Source organism: Spea bombifrons, chromosome 1 (genome assembly GCF_027358695.1).
Source record: "Spea bombifrons isolate aSpeBom1 chromosome 1, aSpeBom1.2.pri, whole genome shotgun sequence".
Classification (NCBI taxonomy): Eukaryota; Metazoa; Chordata; class Amphibia; order Anura; family Pelobatidae; genus Spea; species Spea bombifrons.
The window spans coordinates 75,232,437-75,259,561 of record NC_071087.1 but is presented as its reverse complement, the minus strand read 5'-3'; the positions used below and the strand labels follow the sequence as shown (position 1 = coordinate 75,259,561).

The 27,125-nt window shown below is 39.9% G+C and overlaps 1 protein-coding gene and 1 long non-coding RNA gene across 2 annotated transcripts; one reads left to right on the top strand and one right to left on the bottom strand.

Annotated features, from left to right (window-relative positions):
* Positions 1-10,897: 10,897 nt before the first annotated feature.
* On the top strand, positions 10,898-11,851 carry LOC128497299 (olfactory receptor 11L1-like). The gene has a single exon (XM_053467319.1). The coding sequence runs from the start codon at positions 10,907-10,909 to the stop codon at positions 11,849-11,851; it is 945 nt and encodes a 314-aa protein (XP_053323294.1). The 5' UTR covers positions 10,898-10,906.
* A 5,226-nt stretch (positions 11,852-17,077) lies between these two features.
* Positions 17,078-25,739, bottom strand: LOC128491670 (uncharacterized). Its single transcript, XR_008354034.1, has 5 exons — positions 25,659-25,739; positions 24,868-24,949; positions 24,334-24,454; positions 17,248-17,386; positions 17,078-17,151 (listed from the first exon to the last, which is right to left on the bottom strand). It is a non-coding gene; the product is annotated as an uncharacterized LOC128491670 (long non-coding RNA).
* Between the last annotated feature and the right edge of the window lie 1,386 nt (positions 25,740-27,125).

Genomic DNA, 27,125 nt, shown 5'->3' with positions numbered 1-27,125 from the left:
ACTGCTCCCTGAGGAATCTGATTCCTGACCTCTCATCTCCTCTACTTCCTCTGGCTCATAGTCAAGTTCTTCATTAGGCAGATCAAATGGAATTCCTGCTAGGCTGGAGCTAAGACTGATATCATGACTAGTAGTAGTGCGAACAGACCCTAACTCTGCACTTGGCCTCTCAATCTCAGAGGTGGTGGTTTTCCTTACGAAGGAATGAGATCGCTTTGGTTTGGGAAAACCCCTCTGAGTCTTGCTGCTAATTTTGCTCTGCTTGGTACCTTGCATGCTGCTCGTGGATGGGGAAGATGCTGCTTGGGGAAAAAGGCACTTCTTTTTACTCACTGGGCTAGTAGAAGTACTAGTTGTGCTACCCTTTAACTTTGAATGTGCTTCTGGTGCTTTAGGCTTTCCGTAGAAAAACATAGAGCTTGTGGGCCTAGCAGCACTACTACTGCCTGCTTTTGATGCCTTTCCTTTACTTGATGATCCTTCAAGCAATGCTTCCCCAAACGATAAGCGAGAGCTTGGCCTACTTGGCCGACTAGACTGACGCAAAGGCTGCATCGCAGAACTGGTGGTGGTAGTGGTGGTAGATGGAGCTTGTCCCTCCTTAGTCCCAAAATGAGGATCCATTTCAAATTTTGTGTTGTGTAGTGTAGTGTTTAAAACGGGGGGGGGCAGGGAAAATGAAAAAGTTAAATTATGCACAACTGCACTGTGCTGTTGTGTGCAATCTGCCAAAGTGCTCCAGTTATTTAAATTATTAACTCATGATTAACTATTAACTAGCAGTATTTTATTTTTATTTTAAGTGTACATGGGCCTAAGAGCCTACTACTATGCTAAAACTATATTTCCTTACTATTCTAAGTCTACCTCTAGGCAAACGCAGACACTCTCAAGCCCACTAAGCTAAAGTGAGGTTACATAGTTACATAGTTATATAGGCTAAAAAAAGACATGCGTCCATCAAGTTCAGCCTTTCCTATATCTGTTAATTTGTTGCTATTGATCCAAAAGAAGGCAAAAAACCCCCAGTTTGGCTCTTTCCAATTTTGCACTAACCAGGGAAACAAATTCCTTCTTGACCCCCAAATGGCAGTCAGATTTCTCCTTGGATCAATAAGCTGTTTTCCCATAATTAAAGATCATATCCCTGAATATTATGTTTTTCCAAGAATCCATCCAGTTGCTGTTTAAACATCTGTACAGACTCCGATAAAACTACCTCTGCAGACAGAGAATTCCACATCCTTATTGTCCCTACTGTAAAAAACCCTTTCCTCTGCCTTAGACTAAATCTCCTTTCTTCCAGTCTAAACGCATGATCACGTGTCCTATGCATAGTCCTGTTTATGAACAGATTTCCACACAATGGTTTGTATTGGCCCCGAATATATTGATATAATGCTATCATATCCCCTCTGAGGCGCCGTTTTTTTTTTATCAAACAGATTTAAATGTTTTAACCTTTCTTCATAACTATGGTGCTCCATCCCTTTTATTAATTTTGTAGCCTGCCTCTGCACCCTTTCTAGTGCTATGATATCCTTCTTTAGAATAGGTGCCCAAAATTGCACAGCATATTCAAGGTGTGGCCTTACCATTGAGTTATACAGAGGGAAAATTATATTTTTATCCCGTGACTTGATGCCCCTTTTTATACACGTCAATACCTTACTGGCCTTAGCAACCGCAGACTGACATTGCACATTGTTGCCTAGTTTGTTATCTATAACAATTCCCAAATCCTTCTCATTTGTCGTTATCCCTAATTCACTACCGTTTAGGGTGTAGGTTGCTTGTGCGTTCCGTACCCCGAAGTGCAAACCTTTACATTTATCTACATTGAATTTCATCTGCCATTTGTGTGCCCATTCCCCCAGTCTATCTAGATCCCTCTGCAGCACTGTAATATCCCGCTCGCCCTGTATTACTTTACCTAGTTTAGTGTCACCTGCAAACACAGAAACATGACTTTCAACGCCTACTGACAGGTCATTTATAAATATGTTGAATAAAATTGGTCCCAGAACAGAATCCTGAGGGACACCACTTACCACTTTTGACCAGCTTGAGTATTTACCATTTATAACAACTCTCTGTTCTCTATCTCTAAGCCAATGTTCTACCCAAGAACAAGAATTTGCATCTAGACCAATTTCTTTCAGTTTGAATACTAACCTATTGTGTTTAACCGTGTCAAATGCCTTGGCAAAATCCAAGATTATATCCACTGCCACACCCTGATCCACACTTCTAGTTACTTCTTCGTAGAATGCAATTAAATTAGTTTGACAGGACCTATGTTTCATAAAACCATGCTGATTTTTGCTAATAATATTGTTCTTCCCAATGAATTCCTGAATATTATCCCTAAACAGCCCTTCGAATACTTTCCCAACCACAGAAGTTAAGCTCACAGGTCTATAATTTCCGGGGCACAGAGTTTGAAAATAGGGACCACATCTGCCTTCCTCCAATCCTCTGGTACAATTCCTGAAAGAAAAGAATCCCAAAAGGTTAGATCAGTATATGATCAGTTCCGCCCCCTCGCACAGACCTTTCACCCCTCACGCTGCTCCCATCACTATGCGGCCATCAGATTGCTGGAAATCTAATCTAAACGGCCGCTGCGTGCTGATCCCCGGCCGGCGCTACTTTAATACTTTTTAATATGGCAAGCCGATCCGGCATATTAAATAAATAAAAAAATGATTAAAGTAGCTCTGGCCGGCGGGATGAGCACGCATCGGCCGTTTGGATTTACATTTCCAGCAATCTGATGGCCGCCTAGTGATGATGAGACTGAGAGCAGCGTGAGGGGTGAAAGCTTCACCCCCTCACATTCGGCCTGCTGGAGCACCGGATGTCGTGTCACTGACATCCTGTTAGCATAGAGAACGGCAGCCTGCAGCTACCAGAGGACAGAGGACAGAGGACAAGATGAAAGAGCCCCAAAGTGGAAGAAGTAGAAGGTCAGTAGACTAATTTATTTTTTGCACAAACTCTATAATTGTTTTTGTATTTTTTAAAAACAAAAACCATTACATAAGTTATGGTGGGTAAAAGGTTATGGAAACCCTTCCACTTAAATTTAAGGGGTAGTAGAAGTATTATTAAACACTCATCTACAGACACCAGACAAGCCAGAAGGCTTGTTTTTCCCTCAGAAATCTCATGGTGCTTCCACAACCACAAGGGATTCTGGATAGGCTTTCAAGGGATCCATGTATAAAGTGGATATAGAGGCAAAGGTGATAATTGTTAACCTTATTTGCATGCGCCTACCCAGAATCCCTTGTGGTTGTGGAAGCACCATGAGATTTCTGAAAGAAAAACAAGCCTTCTGGCTTGTCTGGTGTCTGTAGATGAGTGTTTAATAATACCTCTGCTACCCCTTAAAAACGAAAACAATCAGTATGTGTGTGTATGTAAGTGTGTCCGTGGGGGACAAACAACATTACGCTTTTTTAAATTATTATTTTTAAATGTTTAAATAAAAAAAAGAAATCTCTGTGTCTGTATGTGTTCACAAGTTCAGCTCCCCAGTGTCACCCCTGTCCCCATTCAGCTCCCCAGTATCACCTCTGTCCCTATTCAGGAGGCAGAGTGCCCCATGATATGCCTTTTAACCCCCTTTATGCCAGTCTGTCTCTATGCCTTTTAGCCCCCTACATGTCACTCTGCCTCCAGAAATGCGTTATACCCCCCTATATGCCACTCTGTCCCCTGATATGCCTTTTAACCCCCTATATATCAGGGGGCAGAGTGGCAAGCCTGGGACAGATGTGCATAACTGGGGGGGCAGGTTGGCAAATAAAGGGAAATAAAAACAAAAAACAAAAATGTAGCCTGAGAAGGGGGGAGAGGGGGTAGATGGTGTGAGAGGCGGGTAGATTGGGTTGGGGGGGCCCATAACAGATTCTCGCACCGGGGCCCTGAGGCTTCTAGTTACGCCCCTGAGATTATGAATTAGAATTACTTATTATATAATGTTATAAAGATTATAGATTATAAATTAGGATTACTTGTATTATAGATTATGAATTAGAATTATTTTTTATATTATGTTATAGAATAGATTATATATTATAGATTAGAATTATTTATTTAATTATATTATGGGGCTAAACAACTTTTAGTTTAAATGAGATCCAGAAGCAGACAGATATAGTTGTCCTACTTCTGCTTACTCTACAAAAATGTGCTAAATTATTTTGTTTTTTAATAGTACTACAGCTAGTAGCTTTGCTTAGTACAGTTGTCGTCACACAGTCAATCTTTCTTGAAAAGAAATGAGAAAATAAAATGTAACAGCAAAACAGTTAGCTTCACTGCTTGCTGAACAAAAACACACAGCACTTATGCGGCTGTACTCACTAGCCCAAGTTCACTTCACTGATGGACTGAGGTGAGCAAAACACTAAGGGTACTTTTAATAAAATAAAATGTAAAATGAGAAAATATTAATCTTTAGCAAAACAGTTACCGTCACTGCTTGCTGAACAAAAAAGAACACAGCACTTATGTGGCTGCACTAACTAGCCCAACAAGTTCACTTCACTGATGGACTGAGGTGAGCAAAACAAATGAAATGAAATTAAATATTAATATATTAAAACAAAGCACAAACTAAAGAGCTGCAGCACCAGTACTAATAAGATTGGCTTAACTATAAAATGATTAAATTATTAAGTAAGTTATTAATAATTATGGTTTATTAATTATTCATTAATAATACAATGAATTATCAAATTCTAGATTGAGTTTAAAGGTAGTAGTGGATTGGTTAATCTTTATGTGGGATAAATTATTAACCCTTCTACCTGACAGACTGTCTCAAAATAAGCTAATACATTAATAATAGCTAATTAATTATTAAGCTAGCTAAAATGAATTATAATAATATTATTACTAAATATTAATGATTTTAGATTAGACACTAGTAGTTGTCTACACTCTACACTAGTATACTATATTATATGACAATATATATGATAATATTAATGTATTACATAGAAACATAGAAAGTGACGGCAGATAAGAACCAGTAGGCCCATCCAGTCTGCCCAACCTCTGAGTACTTTCCTTTAGTACTTGCCCTTATCCTATATCTAGCTTGGCTTTATGCCTATCCCATGCTTGCTTAAATGACTTTACTGTATTAACATCTACCACTTCTGCTGGAAGGCTATTCCATGCGTCCACTACCCTTTCCGTAAAGTAATATTTGCTGATGTTACCATTAAACCTTTGCCCCTCTAGTTTATGGTTGTGTCCTCTTGTTGTGGTAGTATTTCTCCTTTTAAATAAACTATCTTCCTTTACCCTGTTGCAAATTTTTGTATCGTCAGTGTGACAGAATGACCTGTCATACAAGGCCCCAAGGTAGTGAGAGATGGCTCCAGCCTGGCTGTCAAACAAAGATAGCACAGGCAGGAACTCCATTGTTCCTGCCTGTGCTGCCTGGTGATTAAAGTTGGGCTGAATACATGTATCTGTTAATTTATGTTAATGAAGTTCTGTGGCTATATGAGTCTATGTTTTACAACGATAAACTGTTCATTCCTGCTGTACTCAATTCAAGGTAGTTGTGTGTCTACTTATTGGGTATACATAGCAGGGTTCCAAGGTGTGCATGCTGGCTGGTGCTGGAAGTTATTCCGGGGACAACAGGAGGATACATGTGGTTGATCTCTGGGAGTTACTACAGCTCTCTTGGTGAACCCGTCACAGTCAGCAAATAAACATACCTTTCCATCAAGACCATCTGCAATATCACTAATAAAAATATTAAAGAGAATGGGTCCAAGTACAGATCCCTGAGGTATCCCACTGGTAACAAGACCTTGTTCTGAATATACGCCATTGACTACAACCCTCTGTTGTCTGTCACTCAGCCACTCCTTAATCCATTCAACAACATTGGGATCTAAACCCAGAGATTGCAGTTTGTTTATAAGTCTTCTATGTGGGACAGTGTCAAAGGCCTTACTGAAATCCAGATACGCAGTGTCTACTGCACCACCTTGATCAATTACTTTAATCACCCAATCAAAGAAATCAATAAGTTTTGTTTGGCATGATCTTCCTGAGGAAAACCCATGTTGTTTTTGATCTTGAAACCATGTGACTTCAGATGTTCAACAATCCTTTCCTTTAACATTGTTTCCATTAATTTCCCCACTACAGATGTAAGACTAACTGGCCTGTAGTTGCCTGACTCCTCCCTACTGCCTTTTTTGTGAATGGACACAACATTCGCTACTTTCCAGTCCCCTGGGACGACTCCCGTTACCAATGATTCGTTAAATGTATCAGTTAACAGTTTTGTTAGTACACCCCCAATCTCTTTTAATAACTTGGGGTGTATCCTATCAGGCCCCATCGACTTATTTGTCTTTACCTTAGACAGCTGAAGTAGAACCTCCGTCTCGATAAACTCGCATATTTCAAATGATTCAGTCTTTTTTCCCAACTGAGGTCCCATTCCTTCATTTTCATCTATAAAAACTGAACAGAAATATTCATTGAGGCAGTCAGCTAAACCTTTATCATCTACATATATTCCTTTTGTTTTTAGTCTAACTAATCCTTGTTTTACTTTCCTTTTCTCATTTATATATCTCCATTTTTGACTGAGAGGGCAATTTGCTCTTCTGCATGTGATTTGGCAGCTCTTATAACTTTCTTTGCCTCTTTCTGCCTAATTTTATAGATCCGTCTATCTTCCTCACTTTGTATCTACTAGAGTCTAACTTCTTGTCTTTTACGATTTTGGCCACTTCTGCAGAGTACCACAGCGTTTTCTTAAATTTTTTACTCTTACTGACCAGCCTAAAACAATTTTCTGTTATCTTCAATAATACAGCTTTTACAAAATCCCATTTCTCCTGAACGCCATTTAGATTGTCCCAGTCTGATAATGACTCCTCTATACATATTCTCATTTTAGAAAAGTCAGCTTTTCTAAAATCTAAAACTTTTGTTTTTGTGTGGTGTGACTCAGTCACTGTTCGTATATTAAACCACACAGACTGATGATCACTAGATCCCAAACTTTCACCTACAGAAATATCTGTTAACAAATCTCCATTTATGAACACTCAGTCCAATATGGCCTCCTTACGAGTTGGTTCCTCAACTACCTGTTTTAAAGATAATCCCAGTAAGGAGTTTAGAATATCCGCACTCCGGGTACAACCAGCTACTTTCGTTTTCCAGTTCACATCAGGAAGATTAAAGCCACCCATGATTATAACATCCCCCTTCACGGTCATTTTAGCTATTTCCTCCACTAGCAGATTATCTAGTTCTTCTACTTGTCCTGGGGGTCTATAAATCACACCTATGCGAGTTACTTTACTTTTGCCAAATTGTACTGTAACCCAAACCGACTCTAAGTTCTCCTCACCAACTTGTATTAAGTTAGATTTTATGTTATTTTTCACATATAGGGCCACCCCTCCCCCTTTCTTGCCCTTTCTGTATTTTCTATATAAAGAGTACCCCGGTATTGATATGTCCCAGTCATTTTTCTCATTATACCATGTCTCAGTAACAGCCACTATATCAACATTCTCAGTTGCCACAACTCATACAAGTTCATGGATCTTATTCCCAACTGCGAGCATTTGTAGACATGACCTTTAGCTTTTCATTTAACACCGATGCTGCAATTTTTTAAATTATTGTGATGGATAACAATTAGCTGACATGGGATTTGGTGATTGTTTACAATGTATTACTAATGAGACATGCAAAATTCCCACTGAGATCATCCATTCCATGTGGACTCTCTTTTCTAAGCTTTACAAAAAGCATAAATATAAACAAATTTCCCTATATTGTGTGGGTCTGACATAACCTCTATTACTCTTCTGAACAGTGGATGTGAATTCTCTATATATTATAAAGGTAATACTAATGTTTCTTTTGATCAATTTTTGAAGGGGTAAATTTGTTAGTATTATTTCACATGCCATAAATATTAGGAATAAGACAGGTAACTCAGACTGTAAGCTATATGGAGCAGGACCCATTCAAAATGTGTGCATATCTATCATATCCTGGTTATAATGACTTGTGTGCCTACTGTACTTTTATTTGACTTATCATACAGTAAAATGTAAAGTGATAGATCTGGTAGCACTGTGGAAATAGAAATATACATACAGTCTTATTAATACTGTTCTACTGAAGTCACATTTATGACTCTTAGTATTTTTAGCATATTATTATCTAAAATATAGGAAACATCTTCATCTTAAAACCCCAATGTCATGGACACTAACACTGTGGGTCCATATTTGGCACTTTGCGTGGAGCCTGTTGAATAGCTTTGTAGAATACCGTAACAAAAAAGGTAGCAGGGAAGCCAGCTACAGTCCAGTCTAAGTCTATGTCGGTAATTGAGGAATTAATGAAAAAATTAAACTTTACCTAAACTTTAGTTTTGCAACGTTGATGTCGATGCAGCAGACGTGACCTCCACTTCCTGCGCCAGTCTGCCTCATCTACAGCAACGTTGGGAATCAAAAATAGAGGCGGAACTAAAGTTTCTGCTCGTGTTACCGCATTTTCGCCAGGCCGCATTACAGAAAACCCTCTGCAGTCTTCTGATCCGGTCTTCCAGACACCCTGGAGAAGGTAAAAATGCTAAACCCCGATTATAGGCCGCACCCCCACTTTAAAGATTTAAATTATGGGAAAAAAGTGTGGCCTATAATCAGGCCAATATGGTAAATCTCTGTAAGTGGTTTGCAAGATCAGAAGCTGCATGAGTTTACTGCAGGGAGATCTTCTCAAACTAACTTTATTTATTTTATGACTGGGCAACTAAATTAATAGACCAGGGAGGTGCAGTACATATAGCCAATTTGGATTTCGGTAATGCATTTGAAACTGTCCCTTATAGAAGACATAAATAAATTGGACTATTTGGGTTTTTTCAATATTAAAAAAGTTGAATGGATAAGGTAGTTAACAGTGTATTTTGAGAGAAAGGCCTTGTTACTAGTGGTGTACCTCAAGGATCTGTATTGGGACCCATACTTTTTAATAGTTTTGTTAGTGCTGTTCATACTTGGGAACTTTCAGCATTGTCTCACCTTTTTCTGTGACGTGCCTGGCGCATCAATTGTCATCGACGGGCTAAAACTGTTTGTTGATTATTTATCTTGTGCACTCATCAGCACACAAGCATCAATAGACTATTAGTATTAGCCTCCACACTGTCAGCCCGCTCCTAAAGAAGGCAAGAAGAGGGCCTTACATAGATGGTATGCCAGGAGCCTTACATGCACACTTCTGACATTCTGTGCATGTTGGAGAACAAGTCTTGCGAGTCATCATTAACATCTGTGCTCCACAACTCTATATGGAGCATGTGCAGCAGTGACCCGGAGAACTTCGCCTTCACCTGGAGAATCGGTTAGAAACATGGATAGTTTCCTGGTTTGGTAATATGACTTTTTAGCAAGCCTCCAGCTCAAAATACCCCAACAAAAGTATATACTTTTGGTGTGAAGACAACACAGGGTATTTCACAAGGAGCATTTGGACATCATGCAACCATTTGGTCTCTAATTAATTTTCTCATTGCTTTTTTCCACCAACATTTCCATGTTTCATAGGATTGTTTGCATAGATTACAGGCAACTGAAGAGAAATCCACCAAAATGTATTCAGCTATATCTCCAGATCAGAGAAATACCCTGCATGCATGGGGTTTTAGAAGTTACAGGGTACAACATGCCAGTTCTCTTTTCCAAACTTGAAATTTGTAAATTATTTTTTGTTATGCCTATGTCTCATTTGGGACTGTTTAGCAGTCCACCAACTCAAAATATCCCCAGAAAAATATAAATATATATATATGGAGAGAAGACAACCCATGGTATTAAAGAAGGAGCATCTGGTCACCAATATCTCGTAAAAGAAGCTGTTGCTGTCCGATCAGCATCACTCACAACAGATGAATGGAGTATTTTTTTATTTTAAATGTGAGGTACTCATTCATAAAGAAACTCTCGTGTGATTGTGCAAGACTTCTGGCATGGAGAGGGTTAATGGCGGTTCCCGAGGTCGATAACAGCAATTATATTTATTATTATTTTTTATTTTGTTTTATTATTTTATTTTTCAACTTATCAGAGGCTGTTGATCAGTCTCTGATTAATCAGCTGCACTCACTACACACAAATGGAGCATCATGTTCATTGAAAACATGAGGCAACATTCATAAAGAAAGTCTTGCATGATCGCACAAGACTTCTGGTGTGGGGAGGGTAAATAAAGGTTCAGTAGGGGACTGCTCTGGGTGTGAGGCAGTCCTCTGCACCGGGAACCGACGCGTAGCAGTATGCACAGGGACGCACACTGCTACTTTCTTCATGACATTTCATACCATCACGATAGGTTTATCATTGATTGATGCTAGAGGAGCTCCCTGCCGGGGATCAATAGAGTCGGTCTTACAGACCTTTACCTACTGATGCCAAAACTTGGCCTGGGAGACCATTGGTAAATTTGAAATTCTTAAAAAAACAAAAACTATAGCTTTATTAAGGGGATCAAGGTTTCTTTCTTGGTTAATTAAAGTAAACTGCTTGGTTTAGCTGTAATACATCGAAAGTGATCATTTAGAATAAAGGTTCTGTATTATATCAATATTTCAAAGCTAGTTTTTCCTGTGTCTTATATATATCTCAACATTGACAGCCAGTCCTCGACTGTTTGTTTTACCTCATTCATCAGTTTACCACTGTCCGTCAGTTGCTCACAATGCCTGCACAACAGACATGGGAATAAGTGGCTATTTCCCAACTTTTTAGATGGCAATTTTCAAACCGTCAAACAATAAAACAATTGTTTAATAAGTATTTTCTACTATTTACTTCATCCACAGGAAATGTATAAGAGGAACCTGACAGCCATCACAGAATTTCTGCTTTTGGGATTTGAAAACCTTCATGCCTTTAAATGTATTCTGTTTCTGTTGTTTCTAATCATTTATATTTTTACATTAGTAGGGAACTTAATCATAATTGCTTTGGTATTTCTAAGCCATTATCTTCAATCCCCAATGTATTTTTTTCTAAGCCATTTGTCTTTATCTGACTTATTGCTCACAACAAATGCTGTACCAAATATGCTACGTGTTATACTAGAAGAAGGGAGCACCATGTCTGTCAATGGCTGCCTAACACAGTTTTACCTTTTATGTTCCTGCACCATCGCAGAATGCTTCCTTCTCATGGTGATGTCCTATGATCGATATCTTGCCATCTGCATTCCATTGCGCTATTCCTCTATTATGAGGCACACACTTTGCCTTATTCTTGTTCTTCTTTCTTGGACTTTAGGCTCAATGTTGCCATTAATGGCAGTTATTCCAGTGTTCCATTTACATTTTTGTGGTGCCAATGTAATTGATCATTTTTACTGTGACTTTGCTCCCCTTATGGAACTCTCTTGTTCAGACACCTCTCTTGTGGAAAGAGAAGTATTTGTCAGCTCCATTCCTACAGTGGTATTTCCGTTCGTTTTTATTATTGTGACTTATGCATACATCTTCTTTACAATCATGAACATATCTTCTACTACTGGAAGAAAGAAGGCATTCTCTACATGTAGCTCCCACCTAGCAGTGGTGTCTGCGTATTATGGAACATTAATCATTAAGTATATGACCCCTTTCAAAGGGCACTCAGTTGCTATAAATAAGGCTGTATCTCTTCTGTACACTGTATTTACCCCATTGTTCAATCCAATAATATATAGCCTTAGGAACAAAGAAATTAAAGTAGCGATACAAAAAATATTTTGGTTAAAAACTAAGGTGTTAGAAATGTGAACTATAGTTGTTCAATGATTATAAGGGCAACTATTGCACTTTGAAAAAATGCCCCAGGATAATATTGTCCATGTTAAATACATAAAATAGCACCCACCACTAGCCACTCACCAATCTAATTCTCAAAAGCCCCTGTCCATTATCCCTAACAACCTATTTAAGATCCTTATTCAAAATCTCCCCACACACACATATACTGGTGGTGTTGACAGTTTTTGAAGTGCCCTTCTCTTTCAAAATGGACTGAAAACACTATATTTTATAACCGTATATACTATATTACCTCCTAACCCTGGTGCTTGAATTGTCATTGTAATGTTTCAATATGTCATGATAAAAAAACAGACATCATTCCATAATGATTTCTCTAATTGGAATTATGGCCATATCCCACCTACTATTTTCAATCATCTGATTACCACAACAAATATAATGCAGAAAAAGCCTTATCCCTTTGGAAAGCCTGTTCTAATCCATAATATTTCCTATAATTGCAATCCATAATGTCTATAACCAGATGACCTTTGAGGTAAAAAAAAATCATGAAATACATCGGTTTACATACAGTGAAGTAAAAATTATTTGATCCCCTGCTGATTTTGTACGTTTGCCCACTGACAAAGACATGATCTGTCTATAATTTGAATGATAGGTTTATTTGAACAGTGAGAGACAGAATAACAAAATAAAATCCAGAATGCATTTCAAAAGTTATAAATTGATTTGCATTTTACTCGGTGAAAGAAGTATTTGATCCCCTATCAATCAACAAGATGTCTGGCTCCCAGGTGTCTTTTATACAGGTAACAAACTGAGATTAGGAGAACTCTCTTAAAGGGAGTGCTCCTAATCTCAGTTTGTTACTTGTATAAAAGACACCAGTCCACAGAAGCAGTGAACTATTAATATGTAGTTTAATGTGACGAATGTCACAGTGCTTATGTACAAAAATAATATGAACAAAGATGATAACAATTTAGACACAAAGTATTCGATACAGTTTGTAAAAATAAAACAAAGAGAAACACAGAAAAACTTGGTGAGATGTTCCGTACCTCAAGTGTCACAGAGAGACGTCCCAGGCCTAGCCCTTAGTATAACACACATAAAACTACATATTAATATTTGTTAAGATTGACAGATCACAATGTATCCTCAAGATGACCCAAGCCCACCAAAGAAGACCATCACCCTAAATTCCATATCATAGGAGAGTTACATTTACATCTGGCTAGGTTAACCCTTCCAATACCAAACCCCTGCATTAGCCCAACACAGGCTCTAAATGACACAGCCAGATTCCTGATGAAGACATGCATTGAGCTGCAGCTTCAGGACCCTACCTGGAAATAGGCCCAGTCAGGGCTTGACTGACTGGGCCTAAGCCTGGCCGATGCGGCTGCCAGGGGCGTCTTTAACACAGACTCGCAACGTCTCTTGTACCACCAAGGGGAGGCAGGAACCCAGCAGAGTCACGTCACATGCGTCATATGACCCTACTGCGCATCTGCTTCCCGTTGGCGGACAGAGTGCAAGCAACACAGAAGGAAGCAGCGGGCCCCTGCAGAAGTCTGCGAGCAGCACAGAGACATGTGCAGTACAGGTTAGAGGGTGGGGGGGGCTGTATGAATGAGTATGTAAGATTAAGTGAATAAGTATCTGAATGAAAGAATGAATAAGCATCTGTGAAGGAGTGAATGAATATTTGTGAATGAGTATGTGTAAATGAGTATCTGAATCAGGGAAATAATGAGTATCTGTGAATGAGTGAATGGATGAATATCTGTGAATGAGTATCTGAATCAGGGAAATAATGAGTATCTGTAAATTAATATTTGTGAATGAATATGTATATGATAGTATGGATGTGTAAGTGTGGGGGCAAAGGGAGGCTGTTTGGGAACAGAGATGCCACAGGCAGGCTGTTTTGGGGCAAAGATGCCATAGGAAGGCTGTTTGGGGGCAAAGAAGGCAAGTCCCATGCTTCCAATCTGGGTGCTTGGCAAGTCCTGTGGATGCAATCTGGGTGCCAGGGCTGATTTGATACTAAATGGATGGCTGGGTGGCATAAATACACAATGTGGGGCTGGCTGGGGGCAATACAGAAGGGCGTTGGGGAATAAACTCACAAGGGGGTGCTGGCTGGGGCATCACATGAATTAATACTAAAGGGGGTCTGTCTGGATAGGTTAAATATACATTGTGGGGAAGGTTGGAGTGCAGGAATACACGTGGGGGCTGGCGGCATCAATAGACAAGGGGCGCAGCTGAGGCCATCACATAAATCAATAGCAAAGGGAGCGGCAGGCTGAGGGAATAAATACACATAGGGCTGGCTGGCAATACACAAGGGTCAAAAACAAAAAAAGACATAAGCAGTGTGAAAAGAAAAAAAAATATTGTTAGTTTAGCCCGTCTGGATGCAGGTTTAAGTGTGGCAGAGCCTGTCCTGGTGTGTGTGTGTGTGTGTGTGTGTTTGGGTGTCAGTGTGGCAGAGCCTGTCCTGGTGTGTGTTTGGTGATCTGTTTCCTGGCACTTTACTTACTGCAGGAATAAATTGAACTATTTAATTTTTACTTATTCAGAGATAAAATGCGCCTTGACTGTGTTCCAGATCCCCCTACCCTTTCGTGGCCATCCACAGCCAACTTTGCTCAGGAGACCCTGACTGACCCGACTTTGCAGAAGTACAGAGACAGAGCAGGGGCAGACCTCAGGGGATTAGGGAAGACTCAGGTCTAATAAGACAAGGGGCTACTATGCCTCTGTACTGATGACCCAGAGGACACCAGTGGGCCCAAGCGTCAGCTACTAGTGCCCCAAAAAATACCGTCTCGACTTGCTTCAGATGTTTGCTACCTCTCACAGGAACTGAGATAAATATTTACCCATCTCTGCATACTGGGTGGTACCGCAAGAATCAACTGGGTTGATGAGCTACTGGACCACATCGCCCTGAGTAACTTCTTCACCACCCTTTGCCTGCGCCAGTTTAAAGTAATGACCCGGTGACATTCCAGCGGATGATAGATCGGCTCCTTGATGGCCTTGATGACATTGCAATCTACAGCGACAACTGGGAGGAATACTTGGTTCACCTAGGTGTTGTGTTCGACAAATGGAACCGACCTCTGCATAACTTCCACGGACAGCCCCAGGCAAACCCACTGAGGATCTTGCCGGGTCTGCTGGACTATGGGTCTGGGGGGGGGGGGTAATGTCACAGAACTAGGACTGTTTACTTTGTTTGGAGTTGTTTTTCCCCTGTTTCCCACAGGAGTGTAATCAAACCCTTCTGTAACAAACCTGTTGGATCACCATTTCCAACTGGGACTTAGTCTGCTGGACTATGGGTCTGGTGGGGGGGGTAATGTCACAGAACTAGGACTGTTTAATTTGTTTGGAGTTGTTTTTCTCCTGTTTCCCACAGGAGTGTAATCACACCCTTCTGTAACCAACCTGTTGGATCACCATTTCCAACCGGGATTTAGCTACAAATCCATGGAACTGTGCGATGGCGATGCCCACCAACATTGTTGTTCCACAACGTCGCTCTTTTGGGCTTATACTGTGTTAGTGGTGGGCCACAAACAGAGGTGGTTACAGAGAGGGAGCACATTTGGGAAACCTGGTTTTATTACTCATCATTAAAATCTGGGTTTACCCAGCCGTGGCTCTGGAACTCTAGTCCAGATATCGTACAGACTATTACCGTGGACGTTTCCAGCACTATTGCTCAGGGTGTCAGCGGCAGATCATGTCGCTTTTTGGAACATGACATTCTAGGACCCTGACCTCTCCACCGCTATTCCGGGATTGATGCCGCTCCTTAGGGATTGTGGTGTTAAACCAAATATAAAAATATATAACAAAGGTTCGTCTACATTCAAAGGTATTAATTATACGGTAACAACACAGCAAACACATTTATCTCATATACCAAATAGCCAAACCCCACAGGACAACAACCCCCTTTTATCTCTCTCTCTATACATATAACAATTCCCTTCCACACAATTTGATCTCACCCACTGTTAAGCCTCCTGATCCAATAATAGCTCACTGCTGGGAGCTGACTCTTACCACATCCACCATGGAGGAAAAGGAAAAAAACTGAAGGAGTTAATGTGTGGCATTATATTATATATCCTTCATTTGACATCACATCCTGTTTCCAGTGTATTCATGCATCACTTCCTTTAGTGAACTGTGGGAGGGAAGGATTCTAAGGACGCCCACCTAAACCTATTTGCTTTGTTTATGGGGACAAGACAAGTTACCACAGGGATCACCCCTAAATAGTTACTCTTTGTCAGGTGGGCACTGCTGACAATAGAACTGTATGGAGCCGCTGGGCTGTCTGGTAGTTAATAGGATTATACACCTGATCTAATTATGTTGTGTGTGTAAATATCTGTGCTGTTCCCAATAAATGCAGCTCCTGTTTTCACCACGAACTAGTTCTATCTAATGCTTGGGATGGGCTGCTAATATTAGCACTGTGTAGCTAAGCTCTGGCTAGCCACAGTGCTAGCACACCTCCATTGAATTGTGGTCCTGCTTCGTCTTGCCAGCACTAGTCTCTTCCGGCTGAAAGGGTTAACCGTGAAGTCTCGGATCTCAGGAAACATGATTTATTGTTTATTGTACATCACTTCTGCTCCAAAATATATATATGTTGCCATGCTCATTTGTTCTTTTTTTCCCGCTCTGCTTTCCTGCTAATGTCTCTCTTTAATCTAAGGTACTATTTTCATGAATGACTCCAGAGATGCCTAAATTGAATATCTGCTCTCTGTACATCCCAAATGTTTTTACGTGCTTGAGGTCAAGGCAAGTTGGAAGCATAGCAATGTAACTCCACCAAACGTTACCACTGCTCCTGAGTCCAGTGGCGGCGTGCTTTACATCAGTCAATCCGGTTCTTGGCATTGTACCTGGTGATGTGAGGCTTGCATGCAGGTGCTAGGCCATGGAAACCCATTGCATGCTGATATTAAAGCCAGTGGAATTTGGAACCCTTCATCAATGGAGTTGCTCCTGTTCCTAAATGCTTCAACTTACAGTTGACCGTGGAATATCTAGCAGTGATGAAATTTAATGAACTGACTTACTGGCATCCTATTGAATTCGTCAATTTATCAATTAAGAAGTGTGCCCCAATACTTCTGTCAATATAGTGTATTTGTCAAAAGGTATTTAGGTGCAAACAAAAGTGCCACACAATTAAGTTTTAAGAAAGTATATTTAATTTTTTTTCTTTTATTCAGTCTGCAGTTCAGAATTATTTGTGAGACTGCCTGAAAACAAAGAATGAGAGTTAGAATATAGATTTGTTATTACTATATATGGATGACTGTCAACAGATACATAAAATATTTTGTATTATTATATACCTTTTCCCAGCATGTTCAAGACATTGAGGAATTTCTGAGTTTAAAAATTTGCATTCTGTCAACTTTCTTTATTAAGACATGCACCCATTCTTCTTGAGGATTGGCACAAAGGACTCTCTTATGTTTTCTCAAATGAAATCTGAGGAAAAAATAATGTTATGCAATAAAAGACGTGGATATATATGTGCTCATATTTATTATATGGCATAAAACAGTGTGCACCATTGAAAGAAGAAACACAGAATATGTATGTAAGCATGAATGTGTATTGTGACAATTCATAATCCTTTTTTGTTATTTGTTAATGTTAATTTGTTACTGCACCACCTATTAGTACAGTACAATAATTAGTTTTTCCAGGCTATAGTGAACAATGGTAGAGTTTCCATGCAAGTTTAGAGCTGTAAAATCTGCAAATAGTGTTTGTAATTTGATCAGAATGAATGGTCTCTTCAATGCTGCGAAGTACAGGCAAATACTTAACCATCATGCAACAGCATCAAAGAGTCATCTGATTGGCCCCAAACTTATTCTGCAACATGACAATGACCCCAAAAATACAGCCAAAGTTATGAAGTTATCTTCAGGGTTAGGAAGAACAAGGAGTCCTGGAATTGACTGTATGGCACTCACAGAGCCCCGATCGCAACATCAGTCTGTCTGGAATTACAGGACAAGAAAGAGAATCCACTGAGGCCTTAATCCACAGAAAAACTGTGGTTAGTCCTACCTGCCTTAAAAACGGTGTTCAATTTTACCTAGAAGAAAAAATGCTGTTTTGAAGGCAATGGGTGGTCACATCAAATATTGATTTAATTTAAATTGTTCTTCTGTTCATGCACTTTGTATTTGGTTAAATGAAATAATATATATTTTCAAAAGCATTCCAAATATTGAGTATAGGTGTTTTAGCTATACCCATTGCTAACAGGTTTCACACCCTTTACATCTGTAGTCTTCTATAGAGGCAGGTCTTGTGAGACACCCCTCCCAACATCTGAAATGGCCATAGAGGGACACTTTTGTATTATGGGGTGTGCTAAAAGGCATGCTAGGGAGCAAGGTTTTATTACAATTTCTCTATGATTTTGCCCTGGTGAACTGTAAGTTATATTATTGTGAACACAGCCACGAAGAGGTAGACCATGCATACTCACAGAAGGAGCCGCCGAGTGCTGAAGTGTGTAGAAATTGCCTATACTCTATAGCGTCACTCACTACAGAGTTCCAGACTGCCTCTTGAAGCAACATCAGCACAAGCACTGTCTGGAGCTTTATACAATGGGTTAGACTTGGGAATTTGTAAACGGGAGAACATGAAAATGAACACGAATGTTGCGTTTTCGTTGTTTAAACCGAATACCGAATAAACTAATATGGGAGTGGTTAAATGTACAAAATTATGAGGAAGAACAAGAGGAAGAATCTTTGTTTCTTCGTGTTTGTCTTTGTAAATATCTCCTAGCTAATCTCCCTGGTCCCTTCCCCCCAGACAAGTCACTGCCTCTAGCCTGCCCTAAGTCTTTGTAGCATAGCAGGGGTTAATGGGACCAGGAATTCACAATGTGAAAATGTTGCATCCAGGACAATCTTAAAATGCAGTCCTTTCCAATGATCTGTGTAAGAGAAATAATACCATGGCACAGTATAGTAAGTAAAAGATGTGGCCCCTATTTATTGGAGCAACTTACAAGAAGTGGTGGCTCACAAAGTGAGGAATACTGTTCTTATTGACTTGTACTACAGATCAGCAATTTTTCTCCTGAGGAAGCCAGGACAGCGCCTGGTGAAACGCACAAAGAGGCTGAGTTTATCTTCATCCACCCATATCATCACCTACCAGTGGACTCCTCTTGGACTGCCCACATTTATGCAGTTTTAGCTCACTTTGTGAGCCACCACGTTTTGTAAGTTGCTCCAATAAATAGGGGCCACATATTTTACTTGCTATACTGTGCCATATACTTTTTCTCTTACACAGATCATTGGAAAGGACTGCATTTTAAGATTGTCCTGGATGAGATATTTTCACATTGTTTTACCTTGCGCGTCCGCACCTGCATCCATTATCTTTGTTTCAATAGTACTGTGAGGAGTACTAAGGAGGAGCTGCGGGTACGCATGTTGCTATAATTAATAGATGTGTCACACTTCACACACACCCTGCTTGTAATACTTCATTGGTTTATGCCAGAGGAGCAACAATAGAGTTGCCCTTACGGACCTTTAAAATTTAAATCCCCGCACCAAAGCCATTGAGCTCCTCAGGCCAAGTTGCTCCGAGGTGTACCTTGCCCTGCCCTTTGCCAGAAGGACTAAAATCCCTGTTCCTCCGAGGCCAAGTTGCTTCGCCGTCTGGAGTTAAAGGTCTGTAAGAGTGACTGCCCTTCATGGGTTGATGCCAGAGGAACCCCTGCCGGTGACCAGTAGAGTCGGTCTTACGGACCTTTAAAATCCTGACGCCAAAGCTGCTGCTGTTACAGCGTTAACCCCATATTAACCCCTGCTAGAAAACCAGCAGAAAGCGAAGAGAAAAACGAACACGGAGAATATTTACAAAATGAACACGGGAATTGTTGAATATTTGTGAAATCCAAAGGTTTTTCTTTTTTCTTCCCCAAAGACGAACATGAAGATGAACACGAAGACTTGGCTGGCACCCAAGTCTAGTTTCCATGATGGGGAAGCTGCACACAAGCCGAAGACCACTATGCCCCATGCTATATATTGCACACCAGGAATTTTTATGTTCACATAATTGATTACATGAAGATACTTGATGTTTGAGTCCCATCTTGTGGATTTTACTGCAATATATGATCCATAGGATGTGGACCCCTGACCATCACTCGTACATGAGCTTGTTGGACATCTCATTTCAAAGCTATGGGCCTTAGTATGCAATTATAACAGCTTCAATTCTTCTAGCAAGGTTTTCCACGTGATTTTGGAATGTGTCTGTGGGAATGTGTGCCTACTCAGCCAAAACAGAATGTTGGATGAAAAATTCTGGCTGGTCGTCACTGTTCTAATTCATCCCAAAGGTGTTCAATGGGATGCAGACCACCCAAGGTCCCCCACACCAAACTTGTCAAACCATGTAAAAAACAAATTAAGTGATGCACTAGTATAAAATAAAACCAATAATAAACACAAATGTGCCGGTGCTGCGTGTTATAAAAGCAGACCTCACTGCTGATTTAGTGACAAAGAAAATGAAAAGAAACAATAAATAAGTGAAAAATAAAAAATACATACAAATCTTTGAAGGGCTGGAAGAAAGTCAAATGGATCCAAATACTGTATTGGCTTGATTATAGGCTGCACCCGATTACAGGATGCACCCTTAAAGTTTGGTGCTATTTTAAAGAAAATTTTATTTTTAAAGAAAAAATACACGAGTGGAATAGTAAAACAGTATTTTACCTAATGAACAGGAATACGTGTATTTAAAAATTTTTGGTATCTATTATGCATCATTGTCAGCATATATTATATACAAACAGAAATTTGGAAAACCAATAGCCATTTTAAGGTCCGTCCCTCTTAATTCATAATGCACCTTACTTATAAGTGCCCCTCTGCCCCCCCTGATATGCCACTCTGCCCCCCAGATATGCTTTATGTCCGCCAGATTTGCCACTCTGCTTCCCTGATATGCTTTATGCCCCTAGATATGACACTCTGCCCTTCCCCCCAGACTTACCAAAGCATCCCCAGACTCCTTAGTGTCTAGCGGGGGCAGCCTGTGCAATGTGCGTGGACAACCTCTGCCGTTACTCGCCACTTCCGCCAGGGCTTCTCCGTCATAGAGGGCCTGGCAGAAGTGGCGGCAGCAGCGAAGGTTGTCAGCATGCATCGCACAGACACTCAGCAGCTGCCAGAGAGGAGGATCCAGGTCTCCTGCGGCTCTGCAGGGAATCCTTCTCCCTGGCAGCCGGGCAACGTCCGTGCGATATGCGCAGACCTCCGCCAGGGCGTCTATGGTGGAGCACCAGAAGGTCATGTCACGCCGGTGCTCCGTTATAGAAGCCCCCGGGAAGCGCCGGCAGCAGCGGGGATTGTCTATCGCACAGACGTCCACCGGCTGCCAGAGGGGAGGATCCAAGTCCCCTGCAGCGCTGCGGGCCATCTGGATCCTAACCCTGCTGCTTGCCTGCAGCAGGGCTAAATGAAAAAGAAAAAAAAAACACCCGCCCGGCGCCCGGAACTGCATGTCCCAGGCGTCAGGCGATATGAGCAAGTATGTGTGATTAAGGGAATGAATGACTATTTAAATGTTTGTGAATGAATGTGTGTGTGATAGCATGGATGTGTAAAGGGGGTGGTAGCATAGCATACGGAGGCTGTAATCACACTCCTATCATGCCCAGGTTCCAGCATGTACTGGCTGCCTGGGCATGATAGGAGTGTGATTGCTGTTAGCAATCATATATATATATATGATTGCTAACAGCCCACATAGAACCTGACTAGCACCCAAATTACACGCATAGGACTTGCCATCTTTGTCCCCAAACAGCGCAGCATGAGTCAACTTTGTCCCCAAACAGCGCAGCATGAGTCAACTTTGTCCTATAAACACCCTGCCTGTGTCAAATCATTTACACATTAATTCATTAATTCTCTCACTCATTCACACAATTCATCCACACATTTATTATTTCATTCTCTCACTCATTCACACAACTCATCCCCACATCCATTTTTTCATTCTCTCACTCATTCCCACTCTCACTATTATTTCAATAGGCTACCCGGTTGGCGTCTTCACCGCATGGCCGGCCACGTGGCAAACAGGTAGCACAGCCACCGTTAATATTGCACGTTACATCTGTAACATGCTCTTATAACCTTGGGTGACCTCTTCATGCAGGACACGCCTCCTCCTCTCCCTATTTAAACCTGGACTTCCTCTTCTGGGTCACCCTTGGTTGATGTATTTTGCTACTTGCTTGTGCATTTGGTTGTGACTGACTGCTCCGTTTTGACTTGGCTTGTTGACCTCGTTCCTGTCTCTCTGATCCGGCTCCTGATTCCTGCTCGTCTGGTATTGATTTGGCTTGTTGACCTCGTCTCTGGATTCTGATTCGGCTTATCCTGATTACTTGTTTGACCCAGTTGGTTCTCTGACTTTCTGGTTCCTGTTTGGCTCGGCTCACTCCGCCATCTGGGGTCCTACCTCACCAAATCATTGCACTGGGTATGCAGGCACTGGCAGATGACAAACACATGCAGCCACTTGCAGCAGGACTAAATTTTCCCAAAATTTATTTATCAACGAAGAATAAGAAAGATAAAAAAAAAATGTGAGGTTTGGCTGGTAGCATAAATGGGCACCTATCTTAACCCCTTCGTGACAATGGCTGATTTTATTTTTTGTACCCTTCGTGACAAAGGATGTTTTAACATTTTTGCGGTGCTCATGTTTATCTGTAATTTTCTTCTTTCTTGTTTACTGAACCCACACAAGTTATATATTGTTTTTTTTGAGGACAAGAAGGGTTTTCATCAGATGTCATTGTTTTGAATGTATCATATAATTTACCATTAAAAAAAGTATAAAATATGGTGAAAAGTTTTGAAAAAAATGTCTTTTACTTGAAAAATCTTTTACTCATCTATAAAAGCTAATGAAAATCTTTTTTTCAAATTTGAAATTAGACATATGGTCATCCTTCCCTGTGTGTTAATTGGGACTTTGCTGAACCCGGCCAATTCAATATATCCCATCAAAACATTCATTTTTTTAAAGTAGACATCCCATGGGCATTTAACATGCCAGTATTTTCATGCGAGAAGTGAAAAATAAAATATTTTATATATATTTTATATTTTATATATATATATATATATATTATTTTTGGGGGCCTTTTTTAGTTTTTTTACATTTTTTGGAACTGGAAGGCTCCCCTGATGCTGACATCAGTGGAAAATTATTTTTACATGTTACCATTTTTTTTAAACTATTTTTATTTTATTTTTTTATTATTTGCTTTTTTGTTTTCATTTATTTTACTTATCACATAGTGATTAGAAAGCTGGGCTACATTGACTTGCATAGTTGAATGCAGTACCTGTATTCAACCTGCAAGTGGAGCCAGAGTTCTCAGGAGAGTCGGGAGAGACCCTCGTCGAAACTTTTTCAACTCTTATTTTTTCAAAGGACGTGTCAACATCTTGCGAGTGCATCCTGGGGTGGGAGTTCAGCGTTGCTGAATGCCTTCCTATTGAGGCATTTCAGCAACACCATTTAAGTTTAGGAGGCGATTGCTGATTGCCTCCTAAACTCTTTTAAAACGGGCGTCCGGCATGCACGTTGATACCCTGGGGAGGGGCCAGACAAGGCCCCTGATGCCGATCTCAGCTTTGCTGAGTGCCTGGACATCGAGGTATTACAGCAACACCGTTTAAAGCCATGATGGTCCTGGCACGTCAATTGTCACTAACTGGATGTTAGTGAATGATGTGCTTGGACCGTCAATTGTCATTAAGGGGTTAAACTACACAGGAACAGGTTATCAATTTTTAAAGAACTGAAAAACAGTCACACTGTGTGTCAGCACAGTCAAATGCCTACTTTTTGTTGACCAAAAGCTAGAGGTTTTGCCCTTAAATAAATTGGGAAAAAATGTTTGATGCAGCTCTTTTAAGTGGCATAATGATATACATACCCTACAGTAGTACACTACAGCTTCTCCAGTCCACCCCATACCAGTAAATGTCCTGCACTAAAATGAATTATTATTACTTTAATTAACTTGCAGTATTCTATTTTAGAAAAAGCATCATTCCTAGCCTCTGCTAAGCTTACAGTCACTGTCTGACACTTCAACTCTTAGTCTGTAACTGCTGCTACGGATCAGTTAAAATCAGGTGTTATATTTCACAGTTCTGCTATTACTACTTATCTTCCACCCAATCCATGTTTCATTTACATAAATCAGAATATGATGACATACAGACTCTCTGTCTACTTACTCCTTTTCTCCTTCCTCATGCAAACATAAAATAGGCAGTGCATTGTTCACTTCATGTACATAATGCTTTTGGTAAAAGGATAACTTAAAGGAAAGTGATACTCACACAATTGCCCTAATGTTACAGCTTTCACTGATGTCTTGTAAATGGTAATATCGGATGTGTTTATGTAAAGTTCTGTGATTTCGCAATTTGGCATAGGATAGGCAGCAATCTTCCATGTCTCCTGCAGAAAAAAACTCACATTAATATATGTTTGTAGTACCATAGATTAATGTGTGTATTTGAGTAATATATTTAAATGTAATATCACAATAATATAATGTAAAAAGATATCCATTATTTACGGTAACGCTTTGGACAGTCAACAGTGCTGTAAATACTTTTTTTATCAAATGTATGGATGAGTGGAACAGCACTTTTCAACTGCTTTGGTTGCAGTTCTTTAATCTCAACGATTTATTTCAAAAAGTAAAACCAATTACTGATCACTCAATAATGTACATTCTGAATTGATGATACAGAGCTTCAAGACAGTTTCAGCAAACATAATGGTGGTTCAGAATGCATTAACATTTTTAGTATACTATAAATATAAGTCCAAACTTTTTCTGTCTTAATGCTAAATGCCTTACGTACCATTTGTGCTATATATACAGAACCAGATCCAAGTTACCAAAACTAGGAGCCGTATATTCATATTAATGATGTGATTTAACACCTGTCAGAGTAAAAGAGAAAAACATTATTTTAAAGAACAATTTGGATACTAAATATGAAGTAACCAGCAGGGACTTTACATTTCTGTGGTGCTTGTCTCACGTAAATCACCTTCCTAAGTGCTAAACATGGTTATGCATCTATGTAGCAGATCATTCAATTGTACCGCAGGTTATTCGCCCAAAGCATTCTCTAGTTATTAGGTCAATTGAGTTTCAATTAAACTTGCACACCAGCCAACTTTTTCACATGTGGTAATGGAAACAGCCACAAAACATTGCACTTGGCTAGCAAAAAAATGGGAATATTGAAGAAAACCGATCTTACAAAGTTGGCATGACTGTCCCTTTAAATCTAACATACTGTGATAATACAATTGAGCGTTGGGTTACATTAAACATATACCTGCTTCTTTACAGTAGCAATGTTATTCTTCTGTAACATTATGGGAGATATTATCTGATAGTTCACTCTACACTATCAAATATGGAAGATATGCATATAGAATTTACCAAAAAACACACATTAAAAAATAGTGCCTAGTATGTAAACTGCTTGCAAACTAAATTCTTCATTACACAAGCATGGTTTTTAACTTTCCTCTATTTCCCTTCTTTTCAGCATTCCTTGTCCTTTGTAATGAATACTTAAGATAAAAGCTCAAAGACAACATTTGAACATCTGGTCATGAAACACTAAATATAACTTACTGTGTGATATGTCTTCTACTCCGAGACTGTTCCCTTTAGCACTCTATTGGTAGTTATTCTTGTTTGCAGTACAAGAAGGTGCCTCACCCTTTTTATATTGAAGCCCCACCTGTCAGGTATTTGTAATACAGAACATATCAGTTTTACTTTCTCAGCTTGGAAAAAAAAAACAACATAATTTTCCAGTGACATTATGATTAACGATCGGTGAACACACTGCCTTTTAACCCCTTCGTGACAAAGGCTGATTTTACTTTTTGTACCCTTCGTGACAATGGCCGTTTTAACATTTCTGCGCTGCTCGTGTTTAGCTGTAATTTTCTTCTTTCCCGTTTACTGAACCCACACACATTAGATATTGTTTTTTTCAGGACAAGAAGGGCTTTCTTTAGATGACATTGTTTTGATTGTATCATATTATTTACTATAAAATATGGTGAAACATTTAGAACAACTTTTAGTTGAAAAATCTTTTACTCATCTATAAAAGGTAATAAAAAAAACCTGCTAAATAGATTCTACTATTTGTCCTGAGTTTAGAAATACCCAATGTTTTTATGTTATTTTGCTTTTTTCTACACATTATGGGGCAATAAGTACAGGTAGCGTTTTGCTATTTCAAAGCCATTTTTTCCAAATCTGGTAATTCTTCCCCCCATGTGCCATTTCGGGTATCTTTGAAGCCGGTCAATGCAATTTACCCCATCAAGTCATATATTTTTGAAAACTAGACAGCCCAGGGTATTCCAAATGCTAGTATTTTAACCCTTTCCAAGCACTTATTCTACCATCAGCCTTTGTCAAACTTTATGGTAGTAATTTTTTTGCATTTGTTTTTTCACACACATTTTACTTCAGGTATGAATAAACAGGTTCTGGTATATGTCACTATCATAAAACACCCCAATATGTGTTCAGCAACATCTCCTGAGTACAGCGATACCTCACATGAATGATTTTGCCTGGCTGTTTGGGGGCAAAAGGGCCACATTTGGGGCATGCACATTTTTCAATGTTGAACTTTGGCATTTGGGGATCCACTGCCCATGCCCTATTTGGTACATCTTTGAGCCGGGCCATTTCAGTGTGCCCAATAAACCCATATATTTTTGAAAACTACACACCCCAGGGTATTTTAAATGCTGGTATTTTAACTCTTTGCATGCACACATTTTACCACCAGCATTGTTTCAAAGTTTGCAGTAGTAGTTTTGTGTATGTATTTTTCCCGCACACACCTACTTTATGTATGAATTTACAGCTCCTGGTATATGCCGCTGTCACACGACACCCCAATATGTGTTCAGCAACATCTCCTGAGTACATATGTGATACCCCACATGCATGGGTTTGTCATTTTTTGGGGGAACTAAAAGGCCACATTTGGTATGTGTGCATTTTTCTAATTGGAAATTAGATGTGTGGCCATCCTTCCCCCCGTGTTAATTGGGACCTTGTTGAACCTGG

Bases quoted from the DNA above. Each gene is read 5' to 3' on its own strand.
- LOC128497299 (XM_053467319.1), top strand. From the start codon at position 10,907: ATGTATAAGAGGAACCTGACAGCCATCACAGAATTTCTGCTTTTGGGA.